Source organism: Musca autumnalis, unplaced genomic scaffold, assembly GCF_047663935.1.
Source record: "Musca autumnalis isolate F117 unplaced genomic scaffold, ASM4766393v1 scaffold_5, whole genome shotgun sequence".
Taxonomy (NCBI): Eukaryota; Metazoa; Arthropoda; class Insecta; order Diptera; family Muscidae; genus Musca; species Musca autumnalis.
The window spans coordinates 129,152,853-129,168,271 of NW_027412088.1; the positions used below are offsets into that span (position 1 = coordinate 129,152,853).

At 35.2% G+C, this 15,419-nt stretch overlaps 1 protein-coding gene across 4 annotated transcripts in view; it reads left to right on the forward strand.

Annotated features, from left to right (window-relative positions):
- The first annotated feature begins 5,511 nt into the window (after positions 1-5,511).
- The window catches only part of ReepA (Receptor expression enhancing protein A), a 40,805-nt gene continuing 30,897 nt past the window's right edge, over positions 5,512-15,419 (forward strand). For 3 of the 4 annotated variants that reach the window (XR_012413325.1, XR_012413326.1, XM_073991287.1), the window contains exons 1-2: positions 5,639-5,928; positions 6,054-6,205. Coding sequence is in view for 2 of the 4 variants with exons in the window: in XM_073991287.1 (XP_073847388.1) it covers positions 6,174-6,205 (32 nt within the window). In the remaining 2 variants the exon portion in view is untranslated. Of the gene's footprint in view, positions 5,929-6,053; positions 6,206-15,419 lie in introns of all 4 variants that reach the window. The other variant, XM_073991288.1, reaches the window with a different exon arrangement.

The following is a 15,419-nucleotide window of genomic DNA, read 5'->3' on the forward strand; positions in this document are numbered from 1 at the left end:
TCTTGAAAAGGCCCACGACGACCCTCTTTCGTCCCACGGGGGCATTAACAAAACCCTTAGCAGAATTAGGAAGTTTTATTTTTGGCCAAATTTAGCCGTTGACGTGAAAAACTACGTGAATAATTGCGACATTTGTAAATCGACGAGACCACCGATGGGAAAAATGGTTGAAACTCAGCGTTTCTTCCAGAAAATGTATGTAGATTTTCTAGGACCATACCCTAGATCTAGATCGGGGAATATTGGAATATTTGTCGTTCTAGATCATCTTTCCAAATTCCCTTTCTTGCAACCAGTAAAGAAGTTCTCGACTGATATCATTGTCAAGTATCTAGAACAAGATTTGTTTCATTTGTTTGGGGTGCCTGAGCTGTTGGTATCCGATAATGGATCACAGTTCCGCTCTAATCAATTCAGTTTGTTTCTGAAACGATATGGTGTAAAGCATGTTTTCACCGCAATTCATGCTCCGCAGGCGAACGCTTCCGAGCGTGTCAACCGATCGGTTCTCTCCGCCATAAAATCTTATATTAATACTGACCAAAAGAACTGGGATGAGTTGTTGAGCAGCGTAGCATGCTCTCTGAGATCTTCGGTTCACTCCGCGGTGGGGACTTCTCCCTACTACTTGGTCTTTGGTCAGTCGATGATAACCAATGCTTCAACTTACCCATTATTGCGGCAGTTGCAGATATTGGAGGACCGATCTGTAAGATTCGATAAAAACGACTCACTCGCAATTGCTGGTAGCAAGGCTAGGGACCAGATGCTTAAACAATTCGAACGCAATGAGAAGTCGTACAATCTCCGCTCTAGGGAAGTCTCATATCAGATTGGTCAAGAGGTTTTCCGCCGCAATTTCAAACAAAGTAGCTTCACTCAGGGCTACAACTCTAAGTTAGCTCCAACGTTTGTGAAAGCGCGCGTTAGGCGTAAAATTGGGAACTCAAATTATGAATTGGAGGACTTACAAGGTAATGCAGTAGGAATTTATCACGCCAAAGACATGCGTCAATGAAATTTGATTTCCATTGCAATGGTGATCAGCTTCGGGGTCCTCGTACATACCCCAAAGTCTGATTTTGGCGTGGGGGTATTGTAATGGCCCTTGCAATGTATCTCATAATTTTAATTTTTTTTCTCACTTCAAAACCATGTTCGAAATATTTATTTTGTAACGGATTTTTATGCGCCCCCTTGTGGGAAAGTTGTTACAAGTTAGATACTTTTACCTATCGCAACTTGCCTCTTCTTTGTTGCGTGCATAAGTCGAGTTTTAACTCAATCATTGGAAGGCATGAATATAATGGCTGAAATGAAGAGGTTCGAAGTCAAGAATAAATTCGTTTCTCGTCCATTTCGTCTACAATAGCCAAAAGGAGCAAAAGTATCACTTTCTAATTCGATTTGCATGACACAAATGAATTCATAGTTTTTGGAAGACTTCAAAGAAAAAAAAAATCGTCAAATTTCAATTTTACTGTTGAGAAATCCTTACCGCGAAGATACAACTTCCGTTTCAATTGGTTTTATCGGAAATTTTGATTAAAGTTCTCTAACGATAATACCTGGAGATATGCGTTTCCTCATTTCCACAACCCCGCATCGTTGCCTTGTTTGATATACAGGTAATCCTGCATTTATTCAGAATTCGTATTGTTGGAGTTCTTAATACATCTCTTAATTATTTAATTTTGTGTTGCAATAGGCTAGATTCATTTGCAAATGGTGTTGTTGTTACATTCAAACAATACCCGTGGAAGAAGAATTGCAAAAAGAGCTTTCGCTCTCACAAGAAGGTGCCAAAAACTGGTTTCTACTATCAGGCGACTCCGTACATGGCTGCTATGTGCCAATTTAGTACCTCATCAAATTGTCATTCCGTTACAGCAGTAGAACTTCAGTCTGTCCGTCCCTCTTATGGAGAAGTACAACGTGGTTTATTAAAAATGTATGAATAATCGTAAATCAAACTTTTCGACCAGATTATGATATCCGCGGTAAATCTCATAACGTTGAAGGTACCGTGTCTTAATACTGCTTAAGTCCAATTTGTGAATAGTTGTGCGGAAGGTATCGATTCATTGTTGCTAATGAAATGAAAAACGTGAAAAAAACCCAATTAATATAATTACCCTCTTAACTAATCTCCTTATAATATATTATAAAGTGTTGATTCAAGTGGCCATTTCCTATATATGCATCAGTTTTTTTTTTTTGCGGTAAATGCAATTGCATAATTGATTTGATTAGTATCATATATACCGACAGTGAAGTGGTACAGTTTTTTTTTGTTCACCAACGATCGTCATTATTATATTCTTTGTGAATAATTCTAATGGCATTGTTTCCTTGTTCTGATTTTTCTAGAGTTCTCTTCTAACTTTTCCTCTAATTTTCTGGAATTTTCTTCAACCATTCTACAATTTTCTGCTTTCATTTCCATCATAAGTCTAGAAGTTTCTTCATTCTTTCTAGACATCTCTTCTAACATTTTACTGGAATTTTCTTCAACCATTCTACAATTTTCTGCTTTCATTTCCATCATAAGTCTAGAAGTTTCTTCGCTCTTCCTGGAATTTTCTTCCATTTTCTTATTCATTTCCATGGAGCTTCCTTCTATTTTCCTAATTTCCACCATCATCATAGCCAGCATTGATTTCAAATCGTCTCCACTGGCAGCTACCGACGAAACTTCCTCAACGCAGGATTCGCCCTTTGTCGATAACTCGACTTTCTCCTTACTGTCGAACTCATATGCGTCGATGTTCATTCCACGACGCTCGAACTCTTCCAACAACTCCAACTTACTTAGCTCCTTCTTCAAGTCTTCCACTCGTAGATCCTTAAACTTCATTGTAGGATGATCGTAATCTCACTGCTGACACCAATTGTTACGGAATTAGTTTTAACTAATCTCCGTGTAGACGTTGTTTTATTCCCCAGTACGATTTGTACCAAATAAAACAGGGTTATTTTAAAGTTTTTGCCTTTTTAGGGGCGAAGGCCATTATTTGTGAGATTTAATTAATTTAATTAATCGAGCTTTTTTTTATGACCTAAGGAGATTACATTGAAAAATTGATATCTAGCGAAGTCCTACACACACACACATCAACCACTATGCGACGATCGTTTCGTTAGCTGGTTAGGCTAACATCATCAGGCATATTAATGTGTTGTTGTTGCTAGACAATTTTCGCCATTTGGAGCTCCTATTTATACATCCAAGATTGCAAATTTTGCATTTGTGAAGTTCAAATTGCAGCTTTTTATTTCCAAAGACGACTCATTTGTCCCCCTTCTATTCCAGAAATCAATTTTTTCAATGTTACATTCATATTACAGTCGATAGCTTTTTTCCATCGTAGACTGTATATATGTCTTTCAAATCGAAAGATTTTTTAAGTGGATTGTGGTTTAGAACGCTAAGACGTCAGCAACATTGTCTGTTAGTTGGCGACGACCCAGGTTCGAATCCCAGCCGGGCTCAGCTGAATGTTTTATTTTAAAGTTTTTGCCTTTTTAGGGGCGAAGGCCATTATTTGTGAGATTTAATTAATTTAATTAATCGAGCTTTTTTTTATGACCTAAGGAGATTACATTGAAAAATTGATATCTAGCGAAGTCCTACACACACACACATCAACCACTATGCGACGATCGTTTCGTTAGCTGGTTAGGCTAACATCATCAGGCATATTAATGTGTTGTTGTTGCTAGACAATTTTCGCCATTTGGAGCTCCTATTTATACATCCAAGATTGCAAATTTTGCATTTGTGAAGTTCAAATTGCAGCTTTTTATTTCCAAAGACGACTCATTTGTCCCCCTTCTATTCCAGAAATCAATTTTTTCAATGTTACATTCATATTACAGTCGATAGCTTTTTTCCATCGTAGACTGTATATATGTCTTTCAAATCGAAAGATTTTTTAAGTGGATTGTGGTTTAGAACGCTAAGACGTCAGCAACATTGTCTGTTAGTTGGCGACGACCCAGGTTCGAATCCCAGCCGGGCTCAGCTGAATGTTTTATTTTAAAGTTTTTGCCTTTTTAGGGGCGAAGGCCATTATTTGTGAGATTTAATTAATTTAATTAATCGAGCTTTTTTTTATGACCTAAGGAGATTACATTGATTACGTTTCTACAATGCTTTATTCACTTTATTACACTTATACCCCGTTTATATATAACCGGATTTAACAAACCGACTGGGTTTAAATTATCAGTTCCATTGCTTATATTTCAAACAAATCCTTATAAAGAAGGTTAACCCTGCAAAAAGCTCTAATACAAACAGCATATTATTCGGAACCGACTTTAATTACTAAGCACACATCAAGTCTCTAGTTAGCACGCAGCTATTCTTTAACCGATATGTTCAGTTCAACGCTTAAAACACAACTAACTCAATGTTGCCGTTCCTATCGCTATTTATACCCAAAATCTCCTTGGTCTAGAATTATCTACAAAATCTGGTAACACCGCGAATCTGTGCAGCGAACACACAGACGCACATTCGCACTAAGCGAACAACCATACTCACATACATACAAGTGGACAAACACAGTAATTACGTAATTACAACAACAAACAAATACACGAAATACAAGAAGTAGGAACTAAACAATAATTACATGATTATGGCAAAACAAAACAAAAGCACATTATTAAAAGGTAAAGTAACAACTCGAATGATGAAGAGAGTTCTACATGGTAGTTGTTGTTGCTTAAATAAAGTAACTGCGTAAAATTTACGTTACAATTCAAATTTTTAAATTAACGGAAATTAAACAAAATTAACTTAAACCTATCAGTTACATTCGTAACAGTATTTTATCTTTTGAAGAAATGTGTAGGGACCAACCAACTGCTTTTTTCTGTAGGGATCTCTACAGCAACTGCTTATAAAATGTATCGAACGGAGTACATTTTTCATAACTCTGTTGGACTATATCGAAAGATGTTGTGAAATCATAACTCCAATTGCACAACTTCCAAAATTTTTTGCTGGGAAGTGATGACAGTGAACAATTTGTCTGTTCCAGTACTGCAAGAATCTACTAATTTTTACTATTTTTTCCGATAACATAAAGGAAAAAATGTTATCGTAGTAAAAAATAGTAGCTTCTTGCAGGTTCTGGAACAGAGCAAATGTTGCGTAAAAATCGCTACAATCGATACCTTAAGTCCCGGTCCACACTAGAGTGATTGCATTAAAAAATTGCATGAAATTATGTGTCTCTAGATCGACCTCCATAGTAGAGTAACATCATAAAATTGCTGTAGTGGGGAATTCGATTTAAGAACGCCTAATTTCATGAAACATTTTAATGAAATTCGCGTTAGTGTGGACCGGGACTAAGCAGCCAAAATCGCTACTGTAGCGAATTTAAATAAAAAATCGCTACAACTCCTTAAAAGTGGTTATTGTACGTCAAAAATCACCACAAGTAGCGGATAAACCACCAACTTGGCATCCTTGATCACCATGGTGAAACTAGCTGTGTCTAACCTTCGAGAACATACGGGAATGATTCTAGCCACCCTGTTTATTATTTCATACATGGTGTTTCACATATCATTTTTATTAACTGCTTGGTTATTTGGTTACTCGATACCTATATAAATCGATCTACAAATCCATGGCCATTTTTTTCGAACTACAGATTCCATCTGGCTCTGTTTTGTTTAATTGTTTAATACTTCAAAATTAATGTAATTAATGTGTTGTTGCACGGATGAAGTTAATTAATAATTCAAAACAGAAAAAGGAAAATGCTCAAATAAACACAAAAAATATTTAGATCTTGGTGCGAAAAAATTTCAGTATTTAAATAATTACGTTTGTCTATGCTTAAGGACAACAACACAACAACTTCTGTATAAATCGATTAATGTTCCTGCGAATGGCCAATAAAAAAGGTATTCTGCACTGTGTTTGTATGTGCGCAAAAAATTGATGTTTGCTATGAAATATAAAGGATGCCTCAATAACTACATACACACATACATATCTAATGTTTAATGTATTTTGTTTTATATTTCAGATAATTTTAAATAACTGATTCTTTTGTTTAGAGCTGTGATGATATATTGAAACTACAACTTTTTGGCCATAAATAATTTGTATTCGTCGTCGACCGCAGCGAGAGGGTGAGACATTCACGATGATAAGTGCTTTGTTTTCTCGACTTATAATGTGAGTACTCATACTTGTTCTATTTCTGTGTGTGGCTTGTAATTTGAAAAAATATCCTCGGTATCGGTGTGTCATGGATTCCAATAACAACAAAGAAAGTGTTTGCATCAAAAATCTCCTATGTTAGCCCTATGTCCTTGGTTTTGAATTTGTTTTAGTATCAATATAAACTCCACGGTAATTTAATTGGGTATAAATCGAAAGTATTCAGTGTGCTAACGTCTTAAATATAATGTTAGCATTTTTAATAAAACTTCAATCTCATTTTTTTATATTTTGGTGGACATTTTTATTAGTCACTATTAATGTGGGATTAAAAGTTAACAGTCATACAAATTAGATACATATGTATAATGATTTGTTTGCAACAAAGCTCTTGAGTTTGAGTGCTTGATGTTTTAGTACATTTTTGAACAGTTCACTGTACATAAATAATTATAAATGTTGAAATTTGTTTAACAATGAAATCAAGCACATTGATGTTATAGCAATGAAGACCAAAACAAAGTACACTGTTTACACACACATTTGGTAAAACCACTTTTCTATATCCCAGCTAACATTTTTTTCCGAATTCGTATCGAATTCGGACAGAATTTCTGAAAAAATATCCGATTCTGATGCCGAATTCGTACCGAATTCGGTACGAAAGTTGTATGGACGTGGTCACCGAATTCGGAAAGAATTTTCTAAGGAAATTCTTAAAAAATATTAGAGTTTCGCGACGAATTCGGTCCGTATTCGGAAGTAAATTCTTTGAAAATTCGGAGAAAAATTTAGATTTTCTGACAGAATTCGGTCCGAATTCGGAAGAAAATTCTGGAAAATTCGATGAAAAATTTAGATTTTCTTAAGAAAATCCGTCCGAATTCGGAAGGAAATTCTGGAAAAATTCGGAGAAAAGTTCAGATTTTCTCAAAAAAAATCGGAAACAATTCTGACACTGACGCCTTTGATATTGACACAACACGTGTACTGTACTGAACAACCCCCACTCAGAGACAATTTTCTTTTAATGTACTATTTATGGAAGATTATAATTTCAAACTTTCTAATGATTTTGCCAGTTGTTATCATTTTATGATTAACAGTAGAACAATGTGCAGAAGTATGTCGAAGCTATCAACACTAGCTTGAATTATTATATGTTGCATTTATATTAAAAAAATTGTAAATTTGTATATGCGAATTTTATGACCAGTAATTTTGTTCTTCGACATCACCCGAAAAAAAAAATTCCGTTAGAAAATCCATTAGAAATCGGAACGAATTCGCAATGACGATTCTTAAGATTCTTTAGAAAATGTGCAGAGATTCTTAAAATAAACTTATAGAAAATCGGTCCAATTTCTAGGAAAATATTAGAGAAATCGTCCACATTTCTAAAAAACAATTCAGAAAATCTCAAAAAAAATCTGATATCAGAGCCCTCGGAAAAAATTGTTAGCTGGGATAATAATGCACGCACATGTGTCACTGTTGCCGTCTTACACATACAAACATATGTTATTAGGTCGATGTGCTTTTTTAGGAATACTTTTGGCTACAGAGGAAAGGAAAACTATTGTGAGCACAAAATTCTTAAAAGTTTCTACAACTTTCCTTTTAGAAACGATATTGATGTTGAGAAATTTTGAGTCAGTCAGAAACTTTTGCCATCAATTGTTTGTTTTTTTTTCCTGATTACGGGAGACACAAATGTATTGCAAAAACCAAAATTGTAGAAAATTGCATATTAATTGTTCGTTTATGGCAACAAATTATGTAAAAACTATACAGGTGTTTGTGCAAATCTCTTGCTATAGGTCCTTACAACAATATTCCGTCAAAATATGCAAAGGTTATTTGCGATTTATAACAAATACGGTCAAAAATAAGAATTAACTACTATTTGGGGGTGACAATAAAAGTATTGCAAAAATTAACAAATCGATGGTTTCTTCGAGAATTACCAAAGGTGTGTTCCCTTATGAGTTGTCTATCCACTTTGAACATTCATTGGAGCATTAATGAGCTTAGTTAAACCAAAAATTAAGGCTCGGTATGTTCCACTCTAAGGATACTGGTTCTCCAATTTTTAGTAAATCTTGATCCTTTGTTGGAGGATGCTTTTGGAGTTTTTTGTTAAATTGGACCAAAACATTTTATGAGGGTTGATATCAGAATGTTGGCCCGATGTATTTAAGAGTTTTGTATTGTTATATTACATCGGCAATTTACACAAATAAGATTAACATGTCATTATCTGGTCTTTGGAATGGTGGTAGTTGACTTTGTTTGAGCTTTCGGGATCGATTTTTCTGATTCTCTGACTAATGACTATTAAATATTTCTTAATGATGTCAGTGGGGATGTCTTCCCAATCATTATTATATCCGTGAACCCAATTTCGCATACTATTTTCCATGGTAAAGAATATAGTGCCCAAATATTCGGTATTCCAGCAGCGGTTCAATTTCCATATTTGATGGGTTTTATTGGATTTGGCGCAATTTTTTGGATTTATAATGATAGCAGAGGATAATATCTGTCCACTTAGTAAAAATTAAATCATTAAATCATATCATAGTAAAAATTAATCATAAATCTATGTTCTCAAAGCCAAAATCGGACTGTTTTGCATTGTTCCATTATCCTACAATACATATTAAGTGAAATATTCATTCTTGGCATACTTGCCTGTGGCCCATTCGTCATTGTTTATTGTTAATATGGTCCCATGCGTTTTTTACCTTTCTGAAGACCCTCCATGACCGCATTTTTTATCACTGAACTTTATTACATTCAATACTGTTAGTCTATTATTAGCCGCAAAAGTCATAAAAATGCATATTGGTTGCAAAAATTTTATAGTTTTATAGTACTGATTTTCCCGTTGCAATACCTTTATTGTCACCCCAAATAGAAGTTAGTTCTTATTTTTGACCGTATTTGTTATAAATCGCGAATAACCTTTGTATATTTTGACGGAATATTGTTGTAAGAACCTATAGCAAGAGATTTGCACAAAAAACCGTATAGTTTTTACATAATTTGTTGCCATAAACGAACAATTAATATGAAATATTCTACAATTTTGGTTTTTGCAATACATTTGTTGCCTGACTGTATGTGGAGTTGGAAAAGGGGAAGGAACAATCTGCAGATTGGACCTTTTTAAAATGTTACTGTCGATAAATCTTTTTATCCCGATTGCGGCAAATAATGTTAATCAGTTTTTTAATCATAATTTCTGTTATTAAAAAGTAGATAGAAAATACGGAATTTCATTCATTTCCAGATTTGTGTTTTTATTAAACAGAGAATTCAGCTGATAAGATTTCTGGCAACTACAAACTTTATAAAGGGCCAACGTATCCCAACAAAATTTATTTGATTCCGTGATTCCATATTTTTTTATTTTCCTTCACAGTGTGACAATGATTTGAATCCATTTCATAAAATTTCACATTCGAAAAATCTGTACTTTTATAATAATACTTGCATAGAAAATTCTTGCCTTTAAAGCGAAAAAAGAAAATAACTTTAACTGGATATCAATATACATTATGCAAACGTTCCCAAGAATGACGATATTGATTGCAAAATGTTCGATGCCAAAGATGCTATTCAAGAATGGGTGCAAGTGAAATGGAATGTCATTTTTTCAGCATCTTCACTCATTCTTTTTACAAGAGCGTGACCCCCAAAAGATGCAATTCATTTTCAGATCCTAAGCATGTCATCTTTACTAACTCGATGGAAGGGCATCTTCAACAATTCTTTGGCATGGCATCTATACCAATCCTTTGGCATGCCATCTTAACCAATTCCCAAGAATAGCACTTTCACTAATCTTTGGCATGTCATTTTCACCAACCCTTTGGCATGTAATTTTCACGTCTTGTTCGGAAAATGGAAAATGCTGTATTGAAAAATGATTTTCATTTTTTTATTTTATTAATTCAAAGGAATTAATAAAATAACTATAATTTATTAATCATCATAAAGTTTATATCTATAATTGCAGTTTGTTCTCGTTGTTGTAACAGTAGTTAATATGTTTGTATTCTCATTTTTGTGCTTAATCTGACTTTGGGTCTATCAGTCGTAAGAATGCGGCTATTGCGCTATTTATATGGTTTGTAACCACAAAGCTGCAAACTTAAGTTTCTAACAGGATTGGTAGGGCAATTGAAAAGGAGCAGTGTGTCGTGGGGGCCTGTGCTGTATGCTGGGCAGATGTTTTCCACGGTGTCATCAGTACTTGCCCTATAGGAATTTTGACGGCTGCACCATCCCGAGCGTATTGACCCAAAACTACTCTGGTTTGTCCTGACAGCTGGCGCTTCTCAGCTGCGATAGATGGTGGATGTTCTCCAAGGACCGCATTCACACGATAACTGTTTACTGCATCTGCGACTGCATTCGTGCGAATGCTACTTAAACCTGGTTGAAAGGCTTGTTGATCTAGAGGTTCTCTCTTGTAACGTTAGACTTCTCTTTCTAGATTATGAGCACGGCTTGCTCTGAGTGAGTCCTCTGCTAATATGGAGATGGCCATCAGCGCAGTTGTTGTGCTGCATACGGATCCTATGCTATTGATCGGCAACTGGAAAGTTATTTCTGATGCTGGAAGAACTATAGCCACAAGGGTACTTGCTACGGGCGACAAAAGCGAAATCGGTTTGTAACATTCACCTTTGCTGGCATCCTTTTCGGGCTTCAGTAGCTGGCCTATTTTCCAGACTTCGGGAACGATGTGTTTGGCAAGCGACAGGTTGTAAATTTAAGTGAGAAACTTGACTTCCGGCCGTCCCAGCTGTTGCAGTCTAAACACCGCCGCTGCACGCAACAGATTTTACTTCCTCCGCAACAGGTTTTGATTCATCTTACAAAAGGATTTTACTACAACTGCAGATTACTATTTCGTGAATTTTATTTTACAACGTTTAGGGATCTACAAATCGACTTGTTGAGCAGGGTTCTCTAGAGCAGGCAAGGAATCTTTTGTAATTGGTCTGTTCCTTTACTTTTAAAAATGGTAATTGTTGCAAAAATGGTAAAAGTGGTGAACTGCTCTCATATAAATTGAATGCTTTTAAAAGTAAGGAAACACTTTGCGAGTAAAAACTGGTAACCTCAGGCACGTAAAAGAACACGACTAATACCAAAGAGTGCAGTCCGACTCTACTTTTAGCTCAATGATTGGGACTTCCTAGCATAATAAATCTTACATTGCTTTAAACGTACATATTTAGATAAATGTGTAAAAATAAAAACACAAAATTCATCTCTATTGGATCGATGGAATGGGTTCAAATGCTAAGGAAAAGATCGGATCTATCACGACTTCCTTTAAATTGGTTCAAATGCTGATGAAACGATCGGATCTTTCACGACTTCCTTCGAATGGGTTCAAATGCTGATGAAAAGATCGGATCTTTCACGACTTCATTTGAACCAATGCAAAAGATCCAGTGAAATCATGGCATCTCATGGAACCACTTCCATAAAATTTAGCTGGGGTACATAAATATTAGGACGTCCCAAACAACGAAACAATTTTTTGGAAGGCAACAACAAAACTTTTGTATAAATCGATTAATGTTCCATTTGGTCCAAAAACCTTATATATGATTTTTGTAGAATTCGTTTTATAGCCGAATGAACTGGACCATAAATGTGGCCTTTAGAGTATATTCGTGGAAATTCACCGTTGGCCACATACATATTTACTATGGAAACAAAGATCGCTCTGGTGGCACGGCTTAACATTAACCGGTCGCCATAAAATTGCATATATAAGTTTTTTGGATCAAGTGGAAAAATAATGGGTAGGTCTTTCAACAAAAATATATTTGTCGTTTTTTTGCCACCCTTATACTCCCAGGAAAATTTGAAGGAAGGGTTTCTATGCGATGACGCGCATTGCATCTTATTCAATGGTTCGAAGGAAGTCGTGAAAGATCCGATCTTTTCATCTGCATTTGAACCCATTCCATCGATCCAGTAAATATATAAGTTTAACCCCCTGTTTTTGTAACTATTATTTGTTCGTTCGTCTATATTCGTAATAATTTGGGCATCCATAGCTCAGGCCCTAGATGACATACAGACCTAATTCTTCGTAGACACGTTCTATATATAGTTAAGAATTCCTCATTCAAAAATCAAAGTTCCACATTTGCGCTAAGGCGAGTAAAACGATCTACAAAATTTGACAATTCGTGCGAGAACAATAAAATTTGTTACTAAAACAAGGGGTAAGTCTTTTACAATAGGCTTGATTTAGTTGGAGACTCGAACTCACAACCAACGTTGTTAAAACTCTCGTCGTAATGATAATGCCATTGCCAAGGGTTGGTGAAAATGACATGCCAAAGCATTGGTGTAAATGACATGCTTTGGATCCAAAAATGAATAGCACATTTTGGGGTGTACGCTCATATAAAATTCATCGTTGAAGATGCTAAAAAGATGACATGCCAGATCACTTTCACCCATGATTGTATAGCATCTTTGGCATCGAACATTTTTCTGGGCTTATATTGAAAAAAAACTATCAATCTGTTAAACAACTGGAGTGAATAAAAAATATATACTTCGGAATGTGTTTTTAATCTGTTTAAATATGCAATGGCAAAAAATCGCTGAATAAATAAAATTAATTTATTTATTTGTGTAGGACAAGAATATAATGATCTTTATGATAATAACACAAATTTAAAATCGATCTACAAAATTTGACAATTTGTGTGAAAAGAATAATTTTTTTACAAAAACAAGGGGATACCCCCTGTTTTTATACCCTACACCACTATGTGGAAAGGGTATTATAAGTTTGTTTTGGGAAAAATTCATGTAACACCGCGAAATATTCGTCGGAGACCCCCAATGTGGTATACCAATCTTCATATCTCGGCGAGATAAAGCGATTTTGAGATGTGTGTCCGTCCGTCCGTCCGTGTGTCCGCCTGTCCATTATAAATTGTAATCAAACTCCAGGCCGCAATTATGGACCGATCGTCACGAAATTTGGTATGGAGGTCGGCTTCACATCAGAATAGATTGCTATTTTGATTGTTGATGATCGTGAAATATTTAGCGGGTGAAATGGACCAAAAACATAATTTTTATCAGTTTTTGTAGATGCTCTGTAGGTCGCAGTCCCATCGCCTCAAAATTTTAAATAAGGTAAAAGTATATGACAAAGAAGAAGCTTGCAATTTGAGATGGCGATCAGATAATATTTAGAGGGTTAAATGGACCACAACTTTTGTGTGAAAATTGTGAAATTTTTTAACAAACAGCTTATATCTTTGTTCCTGAAAGACACCTTCCCCACTCGTGAGTTATATTTGGAAGACGATCTCTTGACCTTTCAATTGATGTCAATTATGTTGATGTACGTGATCAGATAACAGAGTTACAGCCTAATATATCCAGTTTTTTGTTTTTTAGTGTAATCATAAACCCGCTAGAGGTCGCAATTATAGCTCAATAGTCACGAAATTTTGCACGAGGTAAGAGTTTAGGTTGAAGAAAATGCCTATAATTTTGCATGATTATCTGATATTATTTAGCGGTTGACATAGACCATTACTTTTGTATGAAAAATATACAAATTTTATTTTTGGTCCATATTTTCATTCCTGGAGGGCATATACCGGCAAAGGAGCATACATGTGGAAAAATTATGCAAATTGCAGTAATGTGTGTCTGAGAACCACAATTTCCTCCCATGCTACAAATTGTCTCTATCATGACAGAGAAATTTTCAGTTCAGTTGTCAAATTGGATTTTTATACAAATATTGCAACATGGGGTCGCCTCGCCACCTATTTTATACCTCAGGATTTAGGGTAAAGGGGATACAAACAAAATACGACCAAAGATGTGTCTCATCGAAATATAGGTTTTAGACCCCAAGTATATTTTGACGAAATTCGTTTCAGACAATTTGGAGTCTATTTAGCCTTGTCCGTTTATCTGTCTCTCTTAATGTCTAGCTGGCTGGTGCGCACGATAACTCTCGAACGGATCTACCGATTAGAACCAAATTTTATACTTTGTAATATTTTGCCCAAGCTTTGTTTAAGTTCGAATGTAGAAAAAGTTCAAAATTGTTTTCGAAAATTTGAGTAAACGATAACTGGCGAAGTGAACAATCTATTTGCTCCAAACTTTCCATATATTATTATTCCTTCCAGATATAGATCGGATAAGACTATATCGGTCCTTAGAGTACCTCCCACATAAAATTCGGAAAAGGGAAATTTAAAAGTCCCATTGAATCGTTATGAATTGTACTTGCGCCGCAAATCCGCAAGTTAACTCTCTAGGGGATTTTCTGATTGGTCGAAACTTTACACATCGTATTATTTCATCCAGTCATGTGTCAGGTCGGAATATGGACTATATCTGTCCGTCCTTCGAGTACCTCCCACACAAAATTTGGAAAAGTGCAGTTTGAAGACCCGTATCGGATCTATTTGATTATTATTTTCTTTTTGAAGAAGGTTCTTTTTACGTTCCGTATTTATTCTGGTCCCTTTCCCGGGGTAAGCCATACTTCCTGAGATAATCGTTCAGAAGTTCCAAAAACCCCTGCCGGCTCCAAATAAAATTACAAATTTGAAAAAAAAAATTCTCAAATATTTCCAAAACATAGAATTTAGCTTACTAAAATTGATTTGGTATATCCCCATATTCCGATACCTACAAATTCCACGTATTTTGAAGCAAACTCGTGTTACAAAATAAATATATTTTTAGAGGCTAAAGATATGTTATTGTTTAATTGAATATGAATAATTTTGGGATTTATAAATTTGTTTGCATGCAAAATTTTTGAATTTCTATTCATTGTTAGTTATTTCTACCGGTATAAAATATATTTCAGATATCTCAATATATGCCCACAATGAACTATTTTCCACAAACATCCCAGTAAAGACAAGAGAGACATCTCTTATATCAATGGATTCATATTAAGTTATTGATAGTGTCCTAAGTTGCCACTTGTAGAGACGTTTTCCATGGCTGAAATACTCAGCAAATATCGCCAACTCAATATTCATGTGGCAAAATTATCTCTTCGTTTTATTGCGGTGTTAAAAATGACATGCATAATAATACAATTCACTTCAAAGTGGCTTTTTGACCAATGATTCTGATTACACTGTCCTGCCCACTCCAAACATATAACGCCTTGCCGAGCTATTACTTGGAT